General features: G+C 29.7%; 1 protein-coding gene across 3 annotated transcripts in view; it reads right to left on the bottom strand.

Annotated features, from left to right (window-relative positions):
* Nucleotides 1-70: 70 nt before the first annotated feature.
* LOC118204263 (F-box only protein 28-like) overlaps nt 71-22,659 on the bottom strand; it is a 91,858-nt gene continuing 69,269 nt past the window's right edge. For 2 of the 3 annotated variants that reach the window (XR_015038921.1, XM_085809136.1), the window contains one exon: nt 71-4,080. Coding sequence is in view for 2 of the 3 variants with exons in the window: in XM_085809136.1 (XP_085665262.1) it covers nt 3,989-4,080 (92 nt within the window). In the remaining variant the exon portion in view is untranslated. Of the gene's footprint in view, nt 4,081-13,810; nt 14,084-22,659 lie in introns of those variants that run through there. The other variant, XM_085809135.1, reaches the window with a different exon arrangement.

Here is a 22,659-nt window from a genome sequence, read left to right as displayed (position 1 = left end):
TTTCTTTTATTTAATGATAATTTATATATTTAATTTGATGCAGCTCCACAATAACATATTTAGCACACACTTTTATATGAAATTTTAAATATTTATTTTTATATTTAAAATAACAAAATATTATACAGTAATATAATAATTATATAACTAAATAAAAATAGATTGCTAGATAGTACAGGTGTAGCAGTAACATTCAGCATTCATCTTACCAACCAATTAATACCTTCTACAATAAATGATTATATACTTGCTAGAAGTTATGAAAATGTATGTAAAACGACATTTAGACCACATCATACAACGGTATACTTACAGCAAGGATGGAAAATTGTAATTCATCAACTTATTATCATACACAAAAGCACATGACCAAGCACAACAGTACACCAATTTGCAGATTACATTTTAAAATAGCACTTTTCTAGCTTAATATTACTGACAGTATAATTTAAAATTAAAAAATTTTAAAAATAACAACTAAAATAGTATATACATGTAATACATGACAATTAACAATAAAAAAATCCATAGAACTATATCATATGTTTAACAATGAACAAGACAATCTTAATAGAGTTGAAAGTAATTTCCAGGAAAAGATTTCAAAACAATTTTATGCATTTTAAAAAGATTGCACAATTACACCACCAATTATGCCTAAAGTAGCACCATCTTAAGGAATTCATGACTATTATCACTCATCAACTTGAAAAATATTAAAAAAGAACAAAACGTAAAATCTCATGAGGAGAAACTACAAAAAAGTTTTAAAACTGCATTCATTTTGCTTACTGTATAAAAACAATTCTAACACTTAAACATAAAACAGTGGTTGTACAAAATAATGAAAAGACCAGCCTTCAATTTGTTTCTGGTCAATTAAAGAAACAAGTTTAACTATTTTTTATTAGTGAGTCATAGCTGCCAACCTTGAAATCTTAAAAACCAGGAGACCGTTACAAGAAAACCGAAAAATTTTTTTCATACTATGTGGCAACACACCACTGCAAAGGAACTGACTTTAATTCACTTTATAATGCATGGCTCATGTTACTGAACTATTTATCATTCTATTCTGGTGTAAAACACATAAGCATTAAATTATATATTCTAAATTTTGTATTCTTTCATTTTAATTTTTCTTACTGAGAGAATCCTAAGTACTGGAGGAAAGCTTTTATTTGCCAAAATACTTTTACGTGCTGTGGACATAACATTAATAATTAAAGGATGTAACATTTATGCAGAGAAATTTCGTAATGTACGATATATAAAATACAAGTATTAACTGTGAATATATTACAATATTGCTTAAATCTTCATACAAAAATCTACAAATGTCTGCAGTAGATCAAGATAACTCAGATCAAATTAAATTTACCATGAATAAAACATAATAAAAAATATAATCTAGATAGATTAAAATTTAATATGAAAAATTACTATGAAAATCATTAGAGGTGAGGGAGCAGATTTTTATTAAGTTCCATTAAATTTCATTTATTGCAGGAAATCATTTTCTATAGCAAAAGCTAAAAATAAAAAACTGCAAGAAATGTCAGCTATGCTGTGCATTGCAACACAGCATGATATTTTTACTTTCCTCAAAGGACCAGAAGAGGTTTTAACATAAAAAACCACTAACCTAACCGCTTTTTTGTGTGTGTACCTGTTAGAGAATTCGTTCTAAAACAGATCCCAAATACCAATTCCCTTCACTGAGTAAATGAATAGTGTTTGCACAAAATGGAGTGGTTGTTCTTTTACAGTTCACAGTGATATGTTGTTCGAAGCATGCCAGGAACAGAGCTTTCCAACTTTTTGAATTTTTTTTTTTTGTTTTATGTAGAAAGGACATTTTAGGGAATCTCAGAATTACAGCTGAAAGAAATTAGTTCAATGCATTAGCATTTTATAGCATCAAATCTTCCAATCCTGCTGATTGTTTGATTCCTTTTGTTCTTCATTCCAACCATTAGAACTATTTCCAATCCCACTAATTCGTTCGATTCTTTGCACTCCAATCCACCCTCACTACCCACTCTCAAGTTACACTCCTCCAGTAAAGAGAACAACAGCTTTAGCAAGAAAAATGGTATAAAATATATTTAATCATCATTCATGATGATTTTTATTTATCTAAAAATAATATAACAAGGATGATCATAATAATACCGAGAGAAGGATTACTCTGCAAAACCACAAAAATAATTATTTATTCTAAAAAGGGATGAAAGCCATCAGTGGTTATTAGAACAACAATATATTACATTCTGAAGCAATGTTTAGTGTTCCTTAAAATATTTAATTTAATTTGTGGTGACATTTTACATTTAAATGAATCATGGTGCAGAACAGAAAATGCAAGTAGACTGCGTTGTATTGAATGCCATCACCAATGGCGTATTTTTTCAGAAGTCCTTTTCATGAAAGTGTTTTGGTTTTAAAGCTTTTCATTTGGATCACTAGTTTTTCCTCATGGGGTTTGAAAATTTTTCAAATTCATATGAATACTAGTTCTGTGTCAAAAATAAGTTTGGCAGCACTGTCTCACTTCAAAAATATTCAACAGTATCCACTGCAAGGAAGACATAAGCTGTTTTACTAGACAGAAATGGTCTTATAACATATTACATACATATTCCTTTTCCCAGGTGTTTTCATTATTTTGTACAAATGTCATATTTATACTACAGTCAAAAGTCTTTAGATAATTTTAGCTTAGCTTATACCATCCGTTATACATTAAATGCGCATGCGTAAACATATTATGCGCATGCATAAAAGTATTACGTGCATGCGTGAACGCATTAATGCGTTCAAGCATGCGCAGAAAGTTTGTAGCTTTGAGGTCCGGATCATTCCGGATTAACGACTTTTGACTATTTCTGGACATTATTTACACCACAGAAATACTCTTGAAATGCTTTCAAAAACTATCCATAACATTATTTTTTTAAAATAAAGTATGTTTAATCTTAAGCATAATCAGATAACTGATTTACTGTCTGCTGCTTTTATACTCAGATCAAATGAAATTTACCATGAATAAAATGTAATAAAAAATATAATCCAGATAGATTAAAATTTAATATGAAAAATTACTATGAAAATCATTAGAGGTGAGGGAGCAGATTTTTTATTAATTTAAGTTCCATTAAATTTCATTTATTGCAGGAAATCATTTTCTATAGCAAAAGCTAAAAATAAAAAACTACAAGAAATGTCAAATGTTATATTTATATATATCAAATAAATTACAGTGAAACCTCATTTATCCTAACTAAGGAACACATGGTTATTTTCAAACACATTTTTTTTTTCCAGATCATCTATCAGAATTCACTGTCAGCAGTTAAGGGAAGAAATAAGTACCTGTAACAATGCCGTGCAAAAGTACATATTACAATACATATGACATTTAAAATAGTGAGCAAAATTCTTTTGAATGAAACATATAAATTAGATTGTACCACCATTTATTTGATAAATAATATACATGAAAATCAGATCCCAAGTTTTAAATACTATGCACTGAGATTACTTTTTTTCATTATAAAATGTGAATTTTCTTCAACAGAATGAAGGATCATTTTTGAAAAATGGTATTGGCCACACTTCAAGAAGCCAGATTTTGCTAATGTGATCTGGATTTTACAGTGGTATATGTCATTATAGTATATGCCTAATCAACAATTAACAAAACATTATAAGCAAAATTTCAACCAACTTCCATGTTGAATATGAAATACACAACTTTTTTTTTGTTTGATTTAGTCATTATAAGTATAAAAGAGCATAATTTTTTTAAAGTATACAACAGCATAAAATATTAACGTCTAAGTACATAAATAAAAGAATGTCAAATTGTGCACATTTTATAAAAATAAAATAATAAAAGTTTTAAAATACGTAATTTTTCAGAACAGAAAACAAATTCCACTGCTGCTTTGTGAAAATTTCATGTAGAGATTTAAAGCTCTCAACTTCAGGTTGACGTTTTTTGTTTTTTACTTGTTGATGGAGCATTGTCATCCTCTTCATCATCACTCAATGGTTTGGGATAATAAAGACACTGACCTGAAAAATAAAATATATAAAGATTATAAAAACTAAAGTCTTAAGAAGCTAGATTGATCAGAAACTACATTTTCTTACAGTATAGAGCAATGCAGAAGTTATAGCATTTTGCAATTGCTAGTGCAATGGATTCACTTTTCTTAGTTAAGATGGCTAATAATTTTTTTCTGTCTTTTCATCATTAATTATGTTTATTTATTACATTATTAGTTTATTTATTAAACCATCATGTTCATCTCATTTATGCCATATAAAATTCAGTTCAACATCAAAATCACAAAATATTTAAAAACACCATATCCTTAGAATTCCCGATAGTGTGTTTAAGTTTGCCATACATATTTTTATATTTGCTATATTATGCCTTTAAAACCTAGTTGCTTATGTGGCTACTGCCTAAAATAGTTATCATAAAAAAGAAAAAGTATATAATAATTTTAATGAGTTCGGCTAAAGTTATTACATAAAAATATTGAATATTTTTAATTTGGAACCCTGGTGATTTTTCTATGTACTAAGCAGAAAATCATTAAATATTAATATTAGAATGGGAGACTTATAAGCATTCAATGATGAAAGCTAACATGTAGACAACACCAATTAGAATGTAAACAAAACCTACTAGAAGCTCGCCTATAGCAGTGGCCATGATAAGTCGTGACATCATACCAAGACGTTTCATGGCTTCCTCTTCATTGCATGTGGAATATGAAAAATGCTTACTCCATTTATTCTAACCTTCTTGGAGTCGAGCTTGTTATTGCAAACTGAGAGCAAAACTGAGAGATGTTACATTTATCTGAATGGCAACAGTCTTGCACACTGGAGATAAAAATGTTTTATTTCACTGCTCGCTTTCAAATCGATGAAATTGTTCATAAAAAATTCATTCAAGATTTACAAAATATGAAAAAAATAATAAAACAAATTCAAAATTCGGGCTTTTGGGTGCACCTGTTAAGGTGGAGGACTATGCCATTCAAAATTTGATGGCTTTAGGTACTATCACTTTTTCACAATGCGAGGAACATATATTCACACATGTGGATTCTCTACTATTTAATTTCTTTAAAAGTAATCCAGAGTGATAATATTTAGTATTTTTTTAAGCTGAAATTTGAAAAGTGATACACCATTTATCGTGAAACAATGCAATACATGCTACATTAAACTGTAAGAATCATTCATATTAATAAATTTAAGTTTAATAGTAAGACTGATTTTTGGACTTAATAGAAATGCTAATAACAGATTAAATATATGAACAAAATTAAACACTGCAAATGACATGTTCCAAAAATACATACGACTGCAAATAATATACAAGGATTTCTCTTTTAATTTGCAAAGTATATTCCAAATTAAGTATCTAAATCATGCCTAGTTACTTCTTAGATTTATATTTAAAAAATATCTATTAAGTATTTGATCATAATAATGAATTATATAGAAATAAATTAATATACATAACAATTAATGAAAAATAAAATACTACCAATGTCATAAAAACATACACCTGTTCCAGGCATTTTTAATTTAATCATCTTGTAATTTGATTAGTCTTCTTTTAGTGAAGCAAAATCATTAATTTTTTTTTTTTTTTTTTTTAATATAAAATCTATTGTTAATGATGTCAGTTTCTTGTAGTTGTGGTTTTATTTTATCAAAAGTTATACAGGTTTACAAATCATTTCATGTGTATCGAACACTTATTATTGCAAATTAAAAATAAATGTTTTATGCATCCCTTGCTCAATCAATTTACTTTATGTACCGCCAGAAGCAAAACTAATTGCTGAGAAAGTAGAGTTGCTAAAAATCCCTATTTTCACACTCAGTTTGATTCCAGAGTGAATACTTACTTTCATCGTATGCAACATAAGTAAAACCAGTTTATTTAAAAAAATTGCCCAAATTTCTTATGTAAAAACTATTAGCATTAAATGCAGACTGAATATCAATTTCGAATTCAATGAAGAATTTCCTCAGAAAATTTGGAAAGATGGAAAATTTTAATTTGTTTACTGTATAACAGAAGATGTTCAAAAGGGTCTCTGCAGGCTTATTTTATTACATATTGATTCTGTGCATATATATCCACACACAAAAGTCCTTAAAATAAATCATGTAACGTTATGAAAACAGCTTCTGCATAGTGGGGAGGGTTGTATAAATTATTTACAAAACCCTCCCTGTACAAAACTAATTAACACCCAAAGTAAATTTTTATACAGACCTCACCAAAGCGAATTTCTAATTAAAAAAATCATTTATTGTTTTTAATAAATTAAATAAAAATTGCCATACCTTTACATGCACACTTTGCAAAGATTCAGTAGCCAACAAATACTTTTTAGAATCTAAGTGACTTTGGACTTGGAATTTTCTTAATTGTATATGTCTGTTAACTACTTTAACCTTTAAAAGACTGTAAAGTTTGAATTGTTTTATTTAAAGAGACGGGGAATAGAAATGTACTTCCACCCCTTTTGAGCTGGAAGTGCACAGGGAACTACCGAAGATTTTCGAAACCTTTCCTTTAGGATGTCACTTTTGTTCATTTTCAGATAAGATACTGGGGAATACAAAGGAACTTTTTCTGTTTTCTACTGACTCTTATACCTAAACTAGGGAAACTCATGAAGTTGCTATTTCGTAGTTGAATGATCGAATTTTGCAAATACTACCTTATATTGAAAATAGGCCTTGGTAGCAAATATTTTCTAGGTATACCTAACATCAATAAATATTCTAATCAGTTTTAATTTGTTTTTCAAACTGAATACAGTTTAGAATTGCATGCATTGAGTAACAGTTTTAATTTATAAGTGAAAATAATTTTTCATCATGTGTTTTATGCATAATTCGGCACTAATGTTTAATGAAAACTGAGTAATAATTTTAGCTGTATACATAAATAATAACAAATCCCCTTGCATTTTAGTGATACTAGCATATTTTTTTTTTCATGAGTATTCTTTCTAATACTTAGATTTTAAAAAATATTGTTTCCCCCTTTGTATTGTAGTAAATATTTCATTACTGAAACAACATCACTGTTAATTTTTCTTTCTTTCATTTTTGTGATAATAGCTTCTTTTCTTTTTCAATGTGTGCATTCTTTTTAATATTATCCTTTAGTTTTTTTTTTTTTTTTTAATCATTTTTTGGTAAAATTTTCATTTTATTTCACATTTTTCAGATGGCAGTATTAGTGGAGAATTCGAGAGAGTAGGCGGATTATGTGAAATATGCTGGAAGTTTTTTGCTCCAACCTGACATTCCACTACAAAACTGTATAGTTGCGAGTTGTGTAAATGCCATCAGACAAGGGACAAGGAAGGTCATTGGACAACAACTATCCTCAAAGTCTGAGAGATTAAGGCGGCAGAAATTTTCTGACCAATTTTTCAGTCAGAGCCTTTTTTTCTTTTTCTTTTTCTTTTCTTTTTTTTTTTTTTTTTTTTGAGACATTGCAACTCTGGCCTATATTTTGCCCACCATCTTCAAAGCTTTACTTTGCTGCAATTTAATTTCACTCCTCTCGTTTCTTAAGTTATTCAGCAAAACCTCACCTAGACTCTGATTAGACATACGCATAAAAGGTATCTAATACAAATGGGTACAAAAAAGTCTTTTTGAGACTAAAGAAATTTGGAGGAAAAACTTTACTAGAATCTTTTAAGTAATATACTTATTTCACCTATACATCATTATGAAAAGCTTCCATTGGGTCTCCAGTTTTCAGGAAAACATTCACTGTTCATCTAAAACAGCTGACTGCTGTCAAGACTTGGAATTTGTGAAGAAATGTGGAGAAGTGATAATCAAGGAGATTGATATAACATAAGTTTTACACTGCAATGGCAGTGCTCCAATCATAATCAATTAATGTCATAATCAATTAATGGCTAGCAAAACCATTATATAGTTTTAAATTCAGAATATATCACTAAGCATAGGGAAGAAAATTATAAAAAGGTTGAGGATGAACATATTCTGATTGATTGTTTAGTACAGTGGTTCTCAATCTTTTTTGCCATGCACCCCTTTCATCACTGCTAGATAATCATTCCTCTGCCCCACTCTTTTCCAAAACTTCAAAAATGCTTATGCATTTATTTATTTATTAATGTGCTTTATAAATTAAACAATACAAAGTATAAAAAATGTTGCTAAACACCAAAACTTCAATAGAAGTAGTTTTTTTAATACTTACAAACAACTAAATACTTAACAGATAAACAAAAGGCCAAACACATTCCCCCTGAAACTATAAAATCTCTCCTATGGACGAATTCCCCCCACCCAAATTCTCGATACAACTGCAGAACTTGGGACAATGGAACTTTGTAACTGAACAAGAAATTATATCTAACTAAAAAATTAAAGGGAAAATAGCTTAAACAACTTATGGAAATATTTAATAAAAATGAACAAATAAATAAAGAAACACCTATTTCCTATTTGTAATTTTATAATTTCTACATCTTCTTAGTACATTTAAATATAAAATGATGATCTAAACTTCAGAAATTTCCTAAATCCAGAATCACTTAAGTCCTGACGATTTCAAATCCCAGACTTTGTACTGCATTTAATTTCACTTTAAATACAAATGCGTTGGTCTCTGTAATGCCAATTATTTTACTAAAAGCCGCCTTGAACCTCTCCTTAAAATTAGCAATCCATCATTAAATTTTTGGAGTGATGATGTCAGAACATACATAATTTATTGTATTTCACTTAAAGCTCTCTTCAAAATTAACACAAATCAGACCCATAGATAATTAGGGACACAAGTGACTCTGAAAATTTGCTCTTGGGATCTGCATTAGTCATCCCAAGCCTGACCACAAAGATGATGAGTAAGAGCTTATGAATTAGCATAACAACTGTTAGAAATTTTCAAGACCAGGATTTTCAAACCAGGGCTTAATTGCTAAGATTAGAAGTGCCAGAGCCTTATGGAAGACCGTCAGCAAAGAGGAACAAGAGTAAATAAATAAATAAAATGACTATTAAACTCATGAATAATTTTTTTAATTAAATAGTTATTTATTATCAAATTAATTAAAAGCTATTTAATTAATGTTTATAAATTGTTATTTAATCAATAATTATTAGATAATTAATTATTATGTATTGAAATAATTAAAGATTGAAGTAATTAAATAATTAAAATTAAATAAAATGTAAAGAGATCAACTGAAATTTAATATGCGATTTTTAATATAATTTTATTGTTAAAATAAAATTTTTGAGATAAAATTTCTACTGAAATTGTTATTCAGTTACATAAAAGAAGCGCCACAGCCGCCTTATTCAGGGCTCCGGTGTGTTCTGGCTAGAATTATGATTTATTACAAAAACTAAAAAGCACCGGAGCCGAGATCCGGCGGGCTCCGGCACAATTTAAGCTCTGATCGTAGGGTAATTTCAGCTCTGATCATCATCACAAAATTAAATATATATAAAGTATAACTGATGAAAATTCCAGAACGAAACAGAATGAGGGTATGAGTGGGTGGAAACAAAAAATCAGGGGAATCTTGGTGAGAGAGAACGTTCTCTTTGACTGCAGCTCTCTGCTGATATAATTATAGCCATCAAGCAGATGTGTGTCAGGGGTAAAATGAGTCCTGAATCTGACTCCTAAGGATGACTGTAAAGTTTCTGGTTACGCTTCCACCCTATTAGTGGATACTGTGAGTAGACGATGTATAGGACGTGCTTGAGCAGTTTACTTCAGTATTTCCATCTTTAGCCTCATTTCCCTACGAACACGTTGCGTCAATTGAAGACATGCCTACAGCATCTGTACAAGCGTTTCCACTGCTGCGTATCCATAGATTATTTTCATTTTCCGTCGCAAGGTGCCACTGTAATATTTTCGTGCCAAACAACCAGTTAGCGAGTTACGACGCTAAACATCTGAATTTTTCCAGCTTAGCGAGTATTGTTTGTTTTGGAATTGATATGGATCCTGACGTAAAATGCAGAAAAGTTTTATTTACTTTACTTTCAAAGAAACGGAGAGGGCATGAAAGGAAATGGTAGGTTAGACCCATTTACCAAAATCGACAAGATCTAGGAGCCCATCAAAATCTTATAAACAAAATGCGACTGCATGATAATGACTCATTTTTAAATTTTTTCCGGATGACTCCACAAAAATTTGATGAATTGCTATCAGTTGTCAGTCCACGAATGAAGGCCACTTCATTCAGTAATCCCATCTCTGCACAAGAAAGATTAGCTATTACCATAAGGTAAGTAGAGTTCACTATTTAAAATTCATTTTTAAATTCTATTTTCCATAGCATACTTCGTCATTTATTTTCATATTTATAAAAAAAAATAACTATTGTATAATGCAATGTATAAATCTATTAAATTAAATAGTTACTTTTCATTTTTTTAAATCTGCATGACATTAATTACTTATTGTATATATTTAGGAACAGAAATAAAAAGAAGCCAGTAAAGTAATCTGTTTAATTCCTTGGTTAAAATGATTTACAATAAAGATATTCTGAATGATAAATAGCAAACATATGATACATAAGTAGAACTAAACTAATTACATTTATTGGAAAGGGAGCATCTTTTATTTTTATGTATTTGAAAGAAAATAATTATATATCTTTCTCTTTGACATTTCAAGTTTATATTATTTTCCAGATTCTTGGCGAGTGGTGATTCCATGACCAGCATCTCCTACCTTTTTCGTGTTGGAAAACCAACAGTTTCAAAAATAATTAGACAGGTGTGTGATGCTATATGGGATCACTTGTCTCCAGTGGTATTAAAACCACCCACAACAGAAAAGTGGAGGGAAATAGCAACCGTTATAAACAATGAGTGGGAATTTCCAAACTGCATTGGAGCTGATGATGGGAAACATATAGTAACGTAGGTAACTTTTTCATTTATAGTGCTGACTGATTTTTCTAAGCCAATAAGTTTATGTAAAGGAATTAGAAACTCAATTGACCTTCTGCCTTTTATCCATGAATTTTTATTATCCAATAATCCTAAGAAATAGTATGAATCTCGCAAAAAGTAAACAACAAATAAAAAAAAAATTCTTTAAAATACATCATTTACTCTATAAGTAAAAATGTTTAGAATAAGAGCTAAAATATTGTGTGAAAGAATATTCTGAATATAATATATTCTGCTGTCAAATAAATCTAAGTAGGTAGAATTAAAAAAATTGAATTAAAAATTGACATGCAATTTCAGTAATTATGGGATGTAATACTTCTTATATTATTCCTTTGGATCATTATTTAATTTCTTTAAATATAATGCAGAACTCTGATATTTGGTGGCAATAGTTTGAAAAGTGAAACAACATTTATAGTGAACCATTGCAGAATGACAGAACAACATTAATAACCCTTCTGGGCTAATAAATAAATAAAATAAAAGAGGACAAGTCAAATATTTATAAATAAAAAAAAATTGTTAAACACTGTATCATCATTAAGTTTGTTTACATTACATCATTTGTTAAACATAACATTATCATTAGCTGATTTAGAATGACTTGTTAATTTCATGTCCTGTAGTTCAGGTTTATAGCAACCCTAAATTGTTTGTAGACAATGGTTATAAATTACATGATTTTATTACATCACCAGCAGAGTTAAAATATTAATAATGCTAAATGAAAAAAAGTAAACTTTCTTTTTTTAAGTCTATCAAAAAATCTTGATTGTTCTTCACATTGATCTACCTTTTGCCTGCTTCCTTAAAGCCACTTCTGATCACATTAAAAATATTCGTTATCAATTATGTTTCGACTTGACAATGTACTGGATATATTTTAAATATTACCTTTTTAACAGTAAACTAACTAAGTAGCTTATTTTATTTGTCCAAATTTTGATTCCAAACCTTTTATCTATGCTGTACTAAAAACTGTACCTTCATTGTCAGCTGTCTATTTCTAATGGTAGTAGGGAATGTTTTTATTTATTTACATATTTATCGCATTCATGATTCTGAAGCTGATAGATAATTATAGTTGAACTGTAAATATAATTTTAAAAGTTAAATAATGTATCATTAACGTGATGCTATTTTATTTATTGTAATATTAGGAAAAAATTTCATTAACTTTACCCACATTTTTCAATTTATTATTTTGATAATTCTGATATTTAATGCAATGTATATGCATGTATGTGTGAATATATTCTTGCACATTAGTAAATAAATGAATAAATCTTTATATCTAAAATTAATCGAAGTTTTGACCCAGTCTTATGAATACATGCTGAAAATATTCACGAATAGTGAAGTAATCACAAGACTATTATGAAAAGAACTTCCTCATTAAAGCGACTATCGCAGTTATTTCCCATAATTGGTAATTTTAATTAAAGATTTTTAATGCACAACATCATAAATCAAAGCTGTTAGACATTGAACTATTACTAAAAGCATGTATGATGTCCTCTTCAGTGAAGTAACATATGAATAGGCTTACCATACATCCTGGTTTTTTACTGTTGTCCGGTGTTGCAAAAATGTCCAGGGTTTATGACTTGAGTTTTTTTTAAATTTTAGACCTATATGTTCGATATCATCTTTTTAAAATTCTCTTACCGCCGTGCATTTCTCAGCCAACCTTGCAGCAAGCACTGCCGATTTTGACGGAGGTGTGAGTACCATCCCACCACAACGTTTTACTTAGTTATTTGGCAACACAAATGCATTCTCTAAAAGAAAATAATGATATTCAGGAAGAAAAATTCTTCTCAAGCGTAGACAATTTGGTACTTTTCTGTTTCGCCGGTGCAAATCTCGTCAAGCAGACTTTGTTGGTGACAACATACAGTATACACATAAAAAATGTTAACAAATGTTAGTTCTAAGAACTTTTTATTCAATTATTAATTAAATAAATTAAATTTGATACACAAAGAAAAATTTATAATTATAGACTGTCTCGTTGCAGACAATTGATTGAAAATACCTTTGGAATTTTAGCATCACGCTTCCGGATTTTCCGAAAACCAATCATTGGTAAAGCAGAAACTGTGGAAAGTATTGCAAAGGCTGTAGTTTGTCTTCACAATTATTTGAAAATATGTGATGACATGTTGCCAAATGCAGAAAGAAAATACTGTCCATTTGGTTATGCTGATTTTGAAGATCATGAAGGGCTTTTTCATGATGGACAATGGAGAGCATATGGTACAGGTAATGGTTTTAGAGATCTGGCCAGAAGCAGCTTCAACATGCATGCGAAAGAACCAGCCAAAATCAGAGAATTTAAAGAATTCTTTTGTGGTGTTGGTGCCGTTCCTTGGCAGATGAAGCATATTTCTGCTTTCAATTAATTTGAAAATTTTTATCTAGTGCATGTACAGTCATCATTAGCAGTTTGCATTGTTAATAATGCCTATTTAGTGCAGCTATTTTTTTAATATAATTCATTCCATAATATGCATCTAGAAGTGTGTAATATATATGTACTATTTTGATATGCAAGTTACAGATGAAAATTTTGATGTATAAATTTAATTTGCACATGTACAGCCACCATAAACAATTTCTATTTCATGTGTCCTGACTGTTACACTTGTTTGGAATATTGATAATTAAATTTATGATGAATAAATATATTTAGTTACTTATATATTAAGGCAATTAAATAAAATTTCATAGAAAAATGATTATGTCAAAATCCTCATTTACACCCAAGCACAAGAAGTTATGTATTCATATTGGAGAAAACATTTATTTTTTTAAAGTTGTTTTACACACGATACAATATATATACATATCATTCACTATCGAAATAAAATTTTCGATATGTCTTCCATAGCTTTTTTTCTTTTTTTGTCATCGAAAGTTCTGAGGACACATGATCCATACATCATGAAGTAATATACAGCATCCTTTGGAGTTGTCTCCTCCTCAAGAAGCTTGCATAATGCAGCGTTCACATTGTCTCCTCTTTTTCTTTTCTTAGCGTATAATCCTCCTTAAATGCAAAAGCAGCTTTTGAATTGACAAAGTAAATAGATTGTGATTATGAACATTAAAGAAAAATGAAATGCTTAAGGACATAAGCCAAAAAAGGCATAATTTTAAGACCTTTAAAGTCATAAGACTAACTCTCATAACTGAAATGTATTGTAATGAGAATTCTTTAAATTCTCTGATTTTGGCTGGTTCTTTCGCATGCATGTTGAAGCTGCTTCTGGCCAGATCTCTAAAACCATTACCTGTACCATATGCTCTCCATTGTCCATCATGAAAAAGCCCTTCATGATCTTCAAAATCAGCATAACCAAATGGACAGTATTTTCTTTCTGCATTTGGCAACATGTCATCACATATTTTCAAATAATTGTGAAGACAAACTACAGCCTTTGCAATACTTTCCACAGTTTCTGCTTTACCAATGATAAGTTTATTATATTAGGCAGTAATGTGAATCTAAATTATATTTATTGCATTTGATATTTATGCCACCTGACTATGCAAAGTGTGAAGCAAGATAAATATTTAATAATTATAGTTGCAAAGAATATTTAACATTGTAAATGTATAATGCTATTAAATAAATAAATACATATGCATGCACACACCAATATATATATATATATATATATAATGTTTTGATGATGAAGAAACCAATTGTTCGGAGCTGGTGTTAGCTTTTAAAAAATAAAGGAGCATAAAAATCACTGGACAGTCCAACATCTGTTTATTATTTTCTAAATTTAGCATGTTGAGATTCGCGGCATTCTGGGTTGTAATTCACAGCCCAACAAATTTTAAATTATGCAGATTACAATTATTTACAATTAATAAACAATTATTTACAATTAAACAATGGACGAGAGTGGCAAGTGAAGCAATACAGCTGCATCTGACAAGCAAATAAGCAGAAAAAAGAGGAATATGCAGTTCATAGCGATAATATTTATACAAGAATTTAACTTAACCGTACTGACTGAGAGTTCCTGCACACTGCAGATATGATTACATCTGTAGGATTAATTTTCAGATGATGCACTATTATTTTTAAGATGGGAAAGGGACATATCCAAATTACAAAAGAAATGTATAGGGCCATTGTCACTGATTTATTATTTAAAGTAATATTCAGGCATGAAAGTGCAAGTTGGCAAAAAAAGCTGAACAACGCGCGGACACAAAAACTAAATGCGCATGCCTGACCTAAAAAAACACACATTTTAATAAAATATCAACCTTTTAATATAAAAAGTATTAAACATATACATTTAATTAAACTAAAATAATACTCGTACTTACTATTTTGCTATTAATTTTATCTTCCACTTGGAAAAAAAAAATCAGTAAAACACCAAGAGATTGTAATGAATTAACCTTCTTTAAGATGCTCTTTTATGTAACTTATTTTAACAATTGATACATGATTGATACATAAATACTGTACACAACATTACAACATGCTAATATACATATTTATGTTATATATTACTGCCCATTTCCAGGCAATGACAAGTTTTAGAGATAATATATATATAAATGTTACTATAGCTTTCAATTATCTTCACTTTTAGTTCAATAAACAGATTTATATAAAACCAGAAACAGTAGTCATGTGAGATAATATAGTTACAAAATAACATATAGTTAAAGGAGGAATATAAAAAATAACTATTTTGTCTGTCTCACTCGATCCTGATTAAAAATTTTTAGGGAAAAAGCTTTTTCTTTTTTGCTACTTTTGCAGCCAACTTTTCTAATTTCCGTTTGCGAGCTAGTCTCAATTTCTTATCAGCAGCTTTTATACAATCCATTGATACTTTTTTATTTTCTTCTTTATTTTCTGCAATGTTTAATTACTTTTCTTTTTTCAAAATTCTCGCTCCTCCTTTTTTATCTCTAGCTCTTCTTTGTACAAATTATGATCATTCCTTAAATTTTGACATAGAGTTTTGTGTACTGGAGAATGCAAGTGGTTATCCGTATGTCCGACAGATGGCGCCAGCACCGATCGCTGAAATTATTGAAGTCAACTCTTGTTTGACGGTTGCTTGCTCTTCTTTGATTCGATATTCGTACGTATCTAGTTCCGCTTTTCCATATAAGCCCCACCTACTTCGCCTTGATGTAAAACAATGTATTTAGCGATCTCTGGCATGATGTAAAGTTTCTTTAGAAAGAAAAGAGGAAGAGAGAGAGCTTGTCCTCCGTTTACCCCTACCACACACACACATTTACCGATCGTGATTTCTCAACGGTTTTGCATCGATCTCAGAAAAAAAAAGTGGAATTCGGTGAAAACGTGGAAAACTTTCATGCCTGAATATTACCTTGTGGAGTTGACAGATTTGATTCCCCATTAAAAGGGGAAACCTGTGTGGCTGAGGTACTGCATTTCCCAATGAAAGAAACTTGGCTGCAGTTTCCAAAGGCTTCATCGTTAACGCTATCATTTAAATTATCCAGCGACACATTTGTTTCGTCTGTTGCCTTTTCTGGCAATTGAATATTCAGTATTGATCTGGAACATAAATAATGCAATGTGTATCTATCTATCTATATATCTATCTATATAAACATATAAAAAGATAATAAACGTTTTTGTTTAAAATCGCCAAAGAGTTCTCGACTTATGGTGCATTTTGCAGATAATTAGAAAGTATCTTAAAAGATTATATGAAAATGCATACTTGAAATAACAAGTTTGTAAGTGATAAAACTGTTAAATAAGTATTAACATTTCATGACAATATGAAAGCTGTCATGCTGCTTAAAGGCTTAAAATAAATTCATAACAAATTTTAATACTTAACAACATTATTAACAAGTTGGCTGCCACGGCACTTTTTGGATTCCAGTCCGAGAAGCCAAATCGATTTAATATTATATTATTAAAAATACTAATTATGATTCTTAACAATCATTAAAAAGTTTAAAGGATTTTTTTTTTTTTTTTTTTTTGTGTGTGTGTGTGTGTGTCTGTGTGTAGAAAAAAGGGTTCCATGATTTATCTCGTAGTCGGCTTTTGTTAGACAAGGCTCTTCGCAGAAGCCCACTAAGAGTTAATAAGAATAAAATAAATTGGAATAATAAGATCAGAATAAGAATAGAAATAAAAAGATAAAATAGAATAGAAATAAGATTTAAATGAACCGAATATAATTCGTGACTACAACAACGGAATGTCTGGCATTGACTGATCAGATCAAATACTACACAGCTCTTCAAAAGACAATTAGGTGGTCAAAAAAAGTTGCACTACATATTATTTAGATATATATACATAATGCACACAAACTTTTTCACAAAGTAAAGTGTTCCATGGTAAAACTAATAAAGTTCAGAGAACAATTTGTGAAGACACTGACTGGCAAAAATATTGAATCAGCTTCAGCTAAAAAAATCTAAATTGGACGACCTACATTATTTGCAAAGTATTCTCCATACTGCAAATAAGCAACGGCCGACAAAGTCTTGTTGAGTTTCTACAGGAGCTCAAAAACGCAGCGAAGCGTGTTGTCCAAGAAGCCAAATCGATTTAATATTATATTATTAAAAATACTAATTATGATTCTTAACAATCATTAAAAAGTTTAAAGGATTTTTTTTTTTTTTTTTTTTTTTTTTTTTTTTGTGTGTGTGTGTGTGTGTGTGTGTGTCTGTGTGTAGAAAAAAGGGTTCCATGATTTATCTCGTAGTCGGCTTTTGTTAGACAAGGCTCTTCGCAGAAGCCCACTAAGAGTTAATAAGAATAAAATAAATTGGAATAATAAGATCAGAATAAGAATAGAAATAAAAAGATAAAATAGAATAGAAATAAGATTTAAATGAACCGAATATAATTCGTGACTACAACAACGGAATGTCTGGCATTGACTGATCAGATCAAATACTACACAGCTCTTCAAAAGACAATTAGGTGGTCAAAAAAAGTTGCACTACATATTATTTAGATATATATACATAATGCACACAAACTTTTTCACAAAGTAAAGTGTTCCATGGTAAAACTAATAAAGTTCAGAGAACAATTTGTGAAGACACTGACTGGCAAAAATATTGAATCAGCTTCAGCTAAAAAAATCTAAATTGGACGACCTACATTATTTGCAAAGTATTCTCCATACTGCAAATAAGCAACGGCCGACAAAGTCTTGTTGAGTTTCTACAGGAGCTCAAAAACGCAGGGAAGCGTGTTATTTCTGTCCAGTCTATGAAGAAAAGTCTTTGTGGTGAAGATTGTTTTAAAATTTATCACAAACAATAAATATATTCTTTTTTTTAACTAATAAATAAACATCGAATGTATATTTTTGATTCATTTTCAATAAAATTTTGATTCTTATAAGCCAAACTTTGATTGTTTATTTTCTTCAAGGAGGTCGTCCATTGATATTTACACTTATAAACTATGAACTAACTCATAGCGGCGCAAAAGTCGCAACTCCAGAAACTACGACATATTGGGCGTTCTGAAGAAGGGCACTAATACAAGTTATCTTGTGCTAGGCAGTCAACGTGTTATTTATTAAAAGACATATTAACTTTCTTGATACTCATAAATATAGAAAGATTGAAATGTCATGCCTATCAGGTAAATGTATTATCATAAATTAGACTGCAGTTGTAATAAATATATTATCCATCACTATATGGTACTGAAAGAGTTCTCACACCATACGTCATCAAATGCTGATAACATTACAGCTATATTTGTGTTGAAAGTAGACGTATTGTTTTCCCAGAAGTAACAAAATTTACTTATTGAACAGTTTTTTGGGGGGGTTATTGTTGACCAGCACTGGAAACTACAGGAAACAGTATAGTGTACCAGGATATCATTAAACAAGTCATTGTGATTCTTGAAGCCTATGAACATCATTACTGATTTTTGGTTTGGTTTTGTGTAATTATGGCAAAGCTAACAAGGGATATCTGGCCTAGAGGTTGGGATGCCTTCATGGAGGACTTTATAAGAGAAATATTATTTTTTATGCACGTACACCATATACAAATTTTCAGTATAGCTTTAAAATTCTCGATAACAATTTTTATATTAACTACATTTCTTTAAAAATAACATATGATAACATTTAGTAAAGAGCATCCACTTATTTTATTTGCTACACTGTTTCTTTAAAAATAATACATTGCAATAACATTTGATGGCAAAGTTATTCAAAACAAATTTCTCTGATTTCTAAAATAAAGATTAAAATTTTGTCAGAAATTTTAAAAAAATATATTAATTATAGATGGGCTTAATTAAAAAATTGATATCTGTTTAAATTTTGATGTATATATTACAAATAATGATTAGGAGCATTTTTGAAAGTGTAATGAACTGTGCAATATTGATTATCATGAAGTTTGCTGTTAAATATAGGTCTCATATAGCAATTTTAGACAAAATTAAAATAAAACTTGATTACTTTAGCCTTGCGTATGTGTCTTTTAAGAGACACCACTTTGCTTGGCATTCTGCCTCTAATAATATTAAAATTGGTAAATTAGACATGTAATAAAGCAAATAAATCTGGGCATATAAAATGGATGTAATTGAAAACAAACCAACATGCTACAATGCTGATAAAAGAAACAGAACTATGCTACATGACTGTGTTCCTTGATTTTTGCTATATTATCCATGTAGGAATAAAGTAAATACATAAATATAATGATAGAATAACAGCTAATATAAAAAAATATCCACAAATTTATTTTTATTATTATTTTGGAGCAGATATGGTTAATTACAAAGAAATATGTGAGGCAGTATTTTTTTTTTTAAGTGGTTGAATTTCATATTTCTCATTTTCCTCCTGACTGCTTTAACTGGCATTGAAACTGTGCATTATTAAAAAGGCTTTCAAAGTAAGATGCATATTAAAATACAGTCAAAAGTCGTTAATCCAGACTCGTCGGGACTTCGGCGATTCCGGATTATCGATTTTTCCGGATTATAGATCATCAGTTTAAATCTGGTAAGATGGCATGCAGAAATTATAAAATTAAAAATATGAAACCGTAATTTATGAAATAAAGAACAATTATGATCTAAAGAGTATGAAAATTTACAAAAAAAAAAAAAAAAAAAAAAAAAAAAAAGCTTAATATTTATTTGTTTACTTTATTAAACATTTCTTTCAATGTAAGTTGCTTCGTTTTTTTATGGGATAATACATTCTCTTTAATTCTATAAACAGACATCATTTCTTGTTCAGTTACAAAGTTCCGCTGTTCAAGTCCTATAATTGCTGTGTCTACCGACTAATTTGTCAATCGAAATTTTTTCGTTTTCAATAACCTCTGTCACTTTCTTCGCTATCGGAAGCGAATTGTAATGACGAGGAATTTGATTTAAATCATATCAAAGATGGAGTACATCGAGATGAAATACTACATTTAGTAAGGAATTATAAGCCAAATAAAATAAAAACATCTGCCCTGAAGATAAGGATAGTGCTGACAGATCAACTTCCAATTCATTGCGCACCGCGGCGTTAAAGATAAACAAAGGATATGCCTTTATCCATTTTTTGCAGCAATTCCACTTTTTGTTTAATGAACTTCGAAACATACTTTCGCTTTGTAGATCCTTTACATATTAATAAATATATATGAGAAATTCTATCTGACATAATCGAAAGTTCAAGCTTACTTTTATAAAATTGCTCTAACAGTCTGCAAAAAATAATAAGCCGGATCCAATTCGAAGATTAAGGAACAACGCAATCTGCAACATTAACTGAAATAGATAATTTTAGCTTAGCTTATACCGTCCGTTATACATTAAACGCACACTCGTAAACGTACTTTGCGCACGCGCACAAGCATATCCGCATCTGTAAAGGTCTTACACGCATGCGTCAACGCGACGCATGCGCAAAAGGTTTGTAGCTTTGAGGTCAGGATTATAGATTATTCCGTATTATGGGTGTCCGAATTAACGACTTTTGACTGTAGTTCATCACTCTCCAGATATTACCAAGATGCAAAAACGCAATATTACAAAAGTCTTGTTGTACGCAATAGTTTCAGATAGGATTACAAAACAAAAGTCAGCTTGTTTTTAGGTTAACATGTATTTGTAGTTAAATATGCACAATTTACACTATAAATGCTTTGCATATGTCCATCCATTAAAAGTAAAGATGTGTAATATTTTTAGGTAATAGTATACCTAAAATACAATTGAAAATTAAATGGTGCCAAATTTATAACAATATGTTTAGATGCTTTTAAGAGACTGAATAGACTAGATCCATTTTAAAATGATAAAAGAACTATGTGAAATATTTCCACTTCTTATTTTATATAAATCATCCTAGATCAATCACTCACAAACAAGACCTAATGAAAAATAATTTTGTTCTAGCCTTAAGTGTAGGAATAAAAGTTATGTCATATATCTCTTATAATGCAGGATAACTATCTAAATTGCAAAAGAAGCTTAATAAAGTATACAGAAATCCATCTCTTTATACATTATGCATTGAAAATTTTATGTTTAAGACCAGATTGCAAAGTTAGCCTTTAGATCATTAGTAAAAGTTCATGCACATATAATGCAAAATAGGTGATTAACCTACAAAATAGTATGAATTTACTGATTTCATTTTAAAAGATTTTGTTGCAGAATATAAGCATATCATGCCTATTTGTATTATTGCAACAGATATTATTAAGCCCTTGCCTTGTTGAAGTGACACAATATGAAAACTAAATTCCTAAAATTAATTTATCATCAATGAAATTCTTGTTTTTCAAGCATTTTATGTTAGTGACTTATAATTAAAATACCATTTTATGTTAATGGTTTATGATTAAAACATTTATTGATCTAGGTAAAATTGGGACATTACTTTAAATATGTTAGTCTAGATACTGGTTATTTTTAACATCCTATAAAGGTAACTAGATTATAGGAAGTAACTGAAAAGTGTCAGTTAATAATATTGTTGCGCCTGCGCACGCATTTCATTACTAGCGTCTGCGCATGCGCCTTGAGCTCTTGAAGTTTGTGACATGAGATCGTGTGCTAAGAGCGTGTGAGAGAATTCATGGCTTCGAGTGGCCATTAACAATGTAAATTAATGAGAATAAAAGTGAGATATAATACAGTCCATTGTTCCTGAGTAAAATAAATTATAGTGTAGTGCCTGTGCAAAACATCGTGGTCCATCCTGGTCCAGAGATCTATGGATTATGAGTTATTTACAAGTAACAAGTAAGTCAGCCGTTTCGATTTAAAAATAAAGTGCCATTTTATTATTTTGAGATACTGTGTAAGAGTTTTGAGAAAATTTATAGTATTTATATACTGTGTTTAAGTAATTGAGAAGAATTACTTATTATCTTGTGTTATTTCATTAAGAGTACAATGTTGATAAAAGGTGCACTTAAAGAGGATTAGCTTTAAAACTGAATATAGAATTAAGTGAAAAGATAACTGTTACAGATTTAAATTTAGCGATTAAGAGCAGTGAAGCTTTTAAATCCGATCCAAATTCGGTAATAGAGTTGGGTAATTCCATAGTAGAGCATCGTAAATCTGAAGAAGCTAAAGTATTACAG

This window comes from Stegodyphus dumicola, chromosome X2, assembly GCF_044657685.1.
Source record: "Stegodyphus dumicola isolate Sdum_Otavi_A_Nest chromosome X2, ASM4465768v1".
Lineage (NCBI taxonomy): Eukaryota > Metazoa > Arthropoda > Arachnida > Araneae > Eresidae > Stegodyphus > Stegodyphus dumicola.
Note: the sequence above shows the minus strand (reverse complement) of the source record. Positions and strands in the feature narration are given on the sequence as shown.